General features: G+C 28.6%; 1 protein-coding gene across 1 annotated transcript in view; it reads right to left on the bottom strand.

Annotated features, from left to right (window-relative positions):
- The window catches only part of LOC119576307, an 85420-nt gene that overhangs the window by 6337 nt on the left and 71583 nt on the right, over positions 1–7500 (bottom strand). Inside the window, exons 4-10 of the mRNA XM_037923930.1 lie at positions 7326–7500; positions 6661–6742; positions 6408–6489; positions 1341–1488; positions 818–874; positions 441–613; positions 157–311 (exon numbers count right to left, since the gene is read on the bottom strand). The exon at positions 7326–7500 is cut by the window's right edge and continues 94 nt beyond it. Of these exons, the coding sequence (XP_037779858.1) occupies positions 157–311; positions 441–613; positions 818–874; positions 1341–1488; positions 6408–6489; positions 6661–6742; positions 7326–7500 (872 nt within the window). The remainder of the gene's footprint in view (positions 1–156; positions 312–440; positions 614–817; positions 875–1340; positions 1489–6407; positions 6490–6660; positions 6743–7325) is intronic.

Below are 7500 nucleotides of genomic sequence, written 5' to 3' on the forward strand. Positions count from 1 at the left end.
GTGCTTTCCGGGGAGGCGCTTGGAACTCCGGTCCTTGCGGCGGGTGAGCGGTTACCTCTGCATCACGGGAATTGAAGCGACTGGGAGTTGAGGGGCGCCCCCTCAGAGGGAGAAGACCTGGTACGGCACGATCAGTGTGGGTGGTTACACTACTACTGGTCGGGCTGCAGCGATGGGCCCACTCCAGGGGGTTTGCCATAGCCCTCTCCAGTCGATTCGCCCCTTTTGTCGAGGGACACCCGGTTTATGAGCTATCATGGCATTGGGCTGAAGCAGCTTTTGGGTTCTTTTCTTTATTTCTGTATACGCTCCTACTGAGATATAAAACCCACGTGAAAGATGCGTTCTCGCCAAACTCGCATCTGTGGCAGAGATTGCCCCGGCGGACATTCGCATTTTTCTGGGTGACTTAATGCGGTATCCGGCTGGACCAGTGCTACGAGATGTCTGTCGGCCCCCCGGTTCGGGAGGCTCCAACCGCCGGGCTTTGGGCAGCGATACGGGAATGTGGCCCAAAGGAGTCGCCAATTTTGCAGCAAATGGAGGATCCCCAGAACTGCAGGGTTTACGGAGTCTGAGTTCTGTGCACCCACCATAGGCGCTTTTGGCTACCCTGCGGGTCCATTCAAAACTTGGACAGACTAAGGGGGGAGGGGTGTCCGTGGGTTTGCCACGGATCTCTGACCCATTTCCCGAAACCAGCAAAGACGGACCCCGTTGCTCGTGGAGTCTTCAAGCCAGGAGCCATTTCGTAGCCCCCAAAGGGCAAAGGGGAATACCATCTCCTGGAGACATTAGAGGCCCCGAAGCGTGTCACAAGGCTCGGCTGAAGGGAACAAGCTTGCAAGTTCCTGGTGCTTTGGGTCGGACACTGCTGAGGGGACAAGGAAAATCTATCAAGATCTTGCGGGAGGTTGAAGGCCATTTCTGGGAAATGACCTTTGCCCCGCCTACCAAGCCCCGAGAAAACGAACCCAAGCCCCCCCACAAAGCTGCAGTCCCATCAGCGTAGAGGATCATCTAATCATATTGGGGGTTTGTGAACGTTTGGGCTGAGTATTTTTTTACCAGGTAGACCCTCCAAAAGTAGCTTGGATGCAAGCGATTGCAGTGCCTTGCCCGGGCCCACCCTCGCGAGGAACCTCCTACCCTAACAGAGGTTAGGTGGCGATTTCCCAAACTGAAGAGTGGGAAAACTGAGGCACAGGGGGTTCCTGCTGAACTGCTAAAAGGGTGGGGGGAAAATATGCCGGGGCCCGCAACATCCGACTGCCATTTGGCGTCAGGGGGGAAAGGGATCGATGGGAGTAGAACTACCCTGGCATTTCCTGCCAGCATACCAGGCATATGGGCCCCAGTCGCCTCCCCAGGACGACCCGGGCCCCCAGGTTTCTCTGCAAGACAACCCCGGTGGAGGAGCCTGTGGGACGCTGGAGTCATGGTGGGCAGCTTTACGACCGCGCCAAAGGGAAAGAGGGGCCTTTGGGGCTGCCGGGACGCCCGAGGGACCGTGCTGGGAAACGAAGGGGGAGCGGCCAGGGGCCCCCCCCCGGCGGAGCCCCCCTTTTGGGGTGAGAAGGGGGGAAAAAATAAAATAGATAAAAAAAAAAAAATAAAAAATAATAAAAGGGGGAAAAAAAAAAAAAAAAAAAAAAAAAAAAAAAACAAAAAAAAAAAAAAGTAAAAAAAAAAATAAAAAAAAAGATAGAAGATAAAAAATAAAAAAAAAAAAGGAATAAAAAAAAAGAAATAGAAAAAAGAATTAAATTAAAAAAAAAGAAAAAAAAAATATAAAAATTTTTAAAATAAAAACTTTGAAAAAAAAATAAAAAAAAATAAAGAAATAAGAAATAATTTTAAAAAATAAAAAATATGGGGAAAAAATAAAAAAAAAATTTTTGGAATGGGTTTTTTTTTAATATATATTAATATATATATAGATAAAATAAAAAATATATATTTTGTAAATTAAAAAAAAAAAAATAGATATAATTATATAATAAGAAAATATATAATATATATTATATATAATAATAATTGGAAAAATTATATATTATAAGAATTTAAAGTATTTTAATATATATAAAATTATATATATTATAATATATTTTATTTTTTTAAAATTATATATTATATATTATAGATATATATATATATATCAGATATAATATATATTGATATATATATATATATACATTATTATAATATCGATATATATACTATATAATAGATAGTATATATATAGATATATTATATATATATTATATATATAACTATATGTATATATATATATATAATATATATATATACATATTATATATCATATATATATATATATTATATATATTATATACATATTGATTATATAATATATATATCATATTAAATATGTATATATATATATTCTATATAATATTAGATTATCACGAAATATCACAAATAAATGACAACATATAAACACTAATACATAGTATACACTAATATTATATATATAGTATTATATATATATATATATAATATATATTATATATATATGATATAAGTATATATATACTAATAATATAGTATATATATATAATATTAGATTATAATAATAATATATATATAATATATATATATATATATAATTACTAATATATAATATATATATATATATATATATATAATATATATAATTATATATATGATATATTATAATATATAATAATATATATATATTATATATATATAATATATATATATATATATCTAATATATATATATACTAATATAATTATTATATAATATATATAATATATATATATATAAATATATATATATATTATACTAATATATATTATATATATTATTATATATTATGTATATATTTGTATTATGTATATATATTACAATATGTCTTATGTATAATATACATATATATTGTATTTATATATATATATATATATTTATGTATATGTATTGTATTATGTATTGTATATGTATAAGTAGTATGTATATGTATGTATATGTTGTTTTATATTATATATTATATAGTATTATTATATATGCATATATATACAGTAATACAAATACACTATCATCCATCTATCATATATAAATTACCACTATATACATATATATACTATGTTTATTATACTGTATATATATTGTAGATCAGTTTCGTAATATCCACTCTATTTGAATATCTTAGTCTCACTTTTTATGTAAATCTATTTTGTGTGTGTGTGTGTTTTTCATATCCATATATATATATATATATTATAATTATATATATTATATTATAATGCATAACCTCTTCCATGCGATGCAATGGAGCCCCTACCTGATTACTGATAGCTCGATTTCGATCCACCTGGTTTCGACTGTAGTCTCCTTCAATTCGTTGAATAGGCATTATTGTCTCTACCCACTCCCATATAGGCAGAGTCAATGCCTGGGCAAACGTATGGGCAAGCTATTACCCATGCAGCAGGCTCCCTCTCTCTAAGCAGCTGATGGATGCAGAGGAACAGCAATGCTGTAATGCATTATTCCATCTTTCATATGCATACCTCAGTACATCTGACTTTGGTTTACAATTTCTACATCAATTTCAACCAAGTGCCCACAAGGAGTGTGTGTAAAACTTCACTGTCATTACTCATGTATGAGTAGATAGGTAATGTCTATGCAGCTAGTTAGATCCTAATTGCACACACCTTTTAGTGGCCCTCCAGTTTCATAACCAGGGTGACCTAGGTTTGAGGCCTGGTCAGGGAAGATACATACATACATACATACATACATACATATATATACATATATATATATATATATATATATATATATATATATATATATATTATATATATATATATATATATATTATTATTATATTATATAATATATATTATTATATATATACATTAGATATAATTAAAATATATATACTATATATCTATATTATATATTATCTAGTATGTATATAGTATATATATATTATTATCATATTATATATATATTATACATTATATATATTGTTGTATATATATAAATATGTATACATATAAATATGTATACATATAAATATGTATACATATAAATATGTATACATATAAATATTAATATATATGTATATATAGTATATATTACATTTATGTATATATATATATATATATATATATATATATATATATATAATATATATATATTATATATATAGGAAATGAGAGTAGATGTAGCAAGAGAATTGTAGACATGCAATATATAAAATATATAATATACATTGCTATATTATATATATATATATTATTATATCTATATATATTAATATAATATATACTATATATATATATATCTATATATACGGTATAAACTATGACTATATAGACTAATGTATGAGTAGATATGAGCATGTTTAGGAGTTATCAGATCTATTGCATAATATTAATATTTCATAATATATTATAATAATATACTTATATTATAATTATTAACATAAAAATATAATATACATATATCAACCTATATATCTACGTAATAAATATATAATATTTATACATATTATATTAATTTATTATATAGCTTTATATATATAATAATATTATATCAATATATATATATAATATAATATATTATAATATAATATAATATATATAAATATAATAATATTATATATATATAATATATATATAATATCATATATACTATATATAATACATAAACATAATATTATAATATATATATATATAAATATACATAATATATATATATATATATATATATAATATATATAATATCTACTTATATATATATATATTATAATATATATTTATCTATATAAAATTATTAATATATAATTATATTATTTATATATATAAAAAATATATGAGATGGACCTAAGGATATGTTGTGATAACTTCATATGCATAATATGCGAAATAATATATGGGGTAGGGACAAACAACTATTTCTTATGCAACTTACTCTATATATCTTATTCGGTACACTTTCAGTCTACTAGGCTGCTTTTCTCTAACATATATGCTAAGATTTATAGAAGGCAAGGTTGAACTTGATGCACTTGATTGTTAGTCCAATCTACCAGAAAAGTACCCAAATATAGAACTTAGCCTGGGCCTAAAAGATTACATGTTGTGAGAAAATACTGCACATTAATGTAGCAGTATTAATCATATATGGTTCTAGGTGAGATAAACCAAAGATTCCAGGAAGCTAAGTGATTGAAAAACCTTTTTAGGTGTATCCTTGATCAAATCTTTAGCAACAATTTAGTCAACATCAAGTGTGCTTTTTTCTTTTCTAACATTCAAGCTCTAAATGATCCTCTACATACTTTATATAGTACATTGACTTGTTCTAAAAAGAATAATAACTTATTTTTAACCAATGTATAACATAATCACTAGAAAATAGCATACCCTCAAAATATAAGATAATTATAACCAACTAGAATGGTAAACATATAATACCAACAATTGTGGAAAATTAAAGAACATTTTATCTAATATTTGTAGGCAGTAGATTATTAATAATAAGAGAATACAAACAAAATAGAGGGAAAGCTAATATTCATGGAAAAAGTACTAAACTGCCAAAACTATTAGCACACATATGAGTATTACATCAAGATATGGTGTTGGCAGTCAATAGATACAAATGCAAATATCCATTACATAATTTTGTATGAGTGACTTGTCAAAAACAAAATATAATATAATAATAATATAATAATAACAATAATAAATAAATAAATAAAATAATAAATAATAAATAAATTAAAATGGTCAACAAATAAATGAAACAAATAAATAATAAATACATGAAATAATACATAAATAAAGCAAACAAACAATAAATAATAGACAATACAACTAGCAAACATAAAAATAAAAAATAATAAATAAATCAGTAATAAATAAACAACAACAAATATTTAGGAAAACAAATAAAAGAGAATAAACAACAAATAATAAGAGTAATAAATACTACATAAATGACATAAATAATACATAAATAAATACATAATACATACATAAATAAAACAAAATAATACATAAATAAATGTAATAAATAGTAATAAACGTAAATAAAATAAATAAATAACATAAATAAATAATAAAATAAACAACAAATAAATAATACAATAAATAAATAAACAAATAAATAAATAAATACATAAATAAATACATAAATAAATAAATACATAACTAAATACATAAATAAATACATAAAAATAAAATGGCCAAATAGTTGGTGACCAGAGTAAAAGGAACATGTCATGCAAATTTTGGCTAAAGCCTAGAGTGACGGGAATGACTCGCCAAGAGTGCACAAGCCCTTGACTCAGTGGTATTTAGAAAGGAGCTCTTCCATTATCCTCTTCAGTAAATGAGTCTGGAATGTACTATCTGTGAGCCATGACTGGAAGGCACCGGCTCCTGGCAAGACAGCATCTCCAGGTTCAGGATCTTTCTCCTCCTGGCGTGACTGGCAGTGCAGGCGTATTACAGGAAATTGAATATTCAAAAAAATAATAATAATAATAAGTAAATACAAAATTTAAATTAAAAAAATAATAAATAAAATAAAATAAAATTAATGACACAAATAATAAAATGTTACTTATTGCTATTATTTATGGCCAGAGTTATGGACTACCTCATAAGATAATATGGAGTCTGTGCAAGGAAAGCCGTCAACTACCACTTGGACACAGCAAGTCAAATGACAAATATAGACACTGAAAAATGTCAAAAAGGAAAAAAATGCTATGCAGAAAGAGATAATAAGATTGCAAAGGGGAGGCAAGGAGTATTGACATCACACATACGTGAGAGTTGCCATTCAAAAATAATAACTGATACCTAATGCTTGGATTTTGGGCCATGTAAGGAAAGTGGAGCACCAGGTTCCAAAGGGTTAATCAGTTAAATTCCAATAAAACTGGTATCGCTTAGGCTAATATGCAGTTTTTATGATAGCCTAACAATTTATTCTACATACTCTACATACCTTTATTTTGAACTAACCAGAATAGATTTGGCAATATATCAGAAAGTAAGTAAATTTATACAAGTTACAGTGAAAAGCTCACATAATTATCAGTTATTTCTTCATTTTGATATAGTTTAGCCATATAAAGTTGTAGTTTTTTATATTTGACAAAATGAAACAAAATTGAAGTTCAAAATATAAAATGTCATTTTATGTGGATTTTTATTACCTTCTATTACTAACTATGATAATTCTGAATAGAACTAAAATGAATGTTCAAAATTATTACTAGATAATGCTTAAACAAACAATAAACTCAAAATAAAAGCCAAGGATGGGCCTTACCATTCATTGGAGATCTCTGACGGGATAAGGTATCTTCTAATAGTCTCTCTCTGGAGGATGAACGTGCCAGTGGAATTTCTGAAGACTGACTCTGGGTTGGGGCTGAATCTGAAGTGGACTGTGGGGGCCCTGAGGGTTCATCAGCATTTGTTGAGGATG

Source organism: Penaeus monodon, chromosome 1 (assembly GCF_015228065.2).
Source record: "Penaeus monodon isolate SGIC_2016 chromosome 1, NSTDA_Pmon_1, whole genome shotgun sequence".
NCBI lineage: Eukaryota > Metazoa > Arthropoda > Malacostraca > Decapoda > Penaeidae > Penaeus > Penaeus monodon.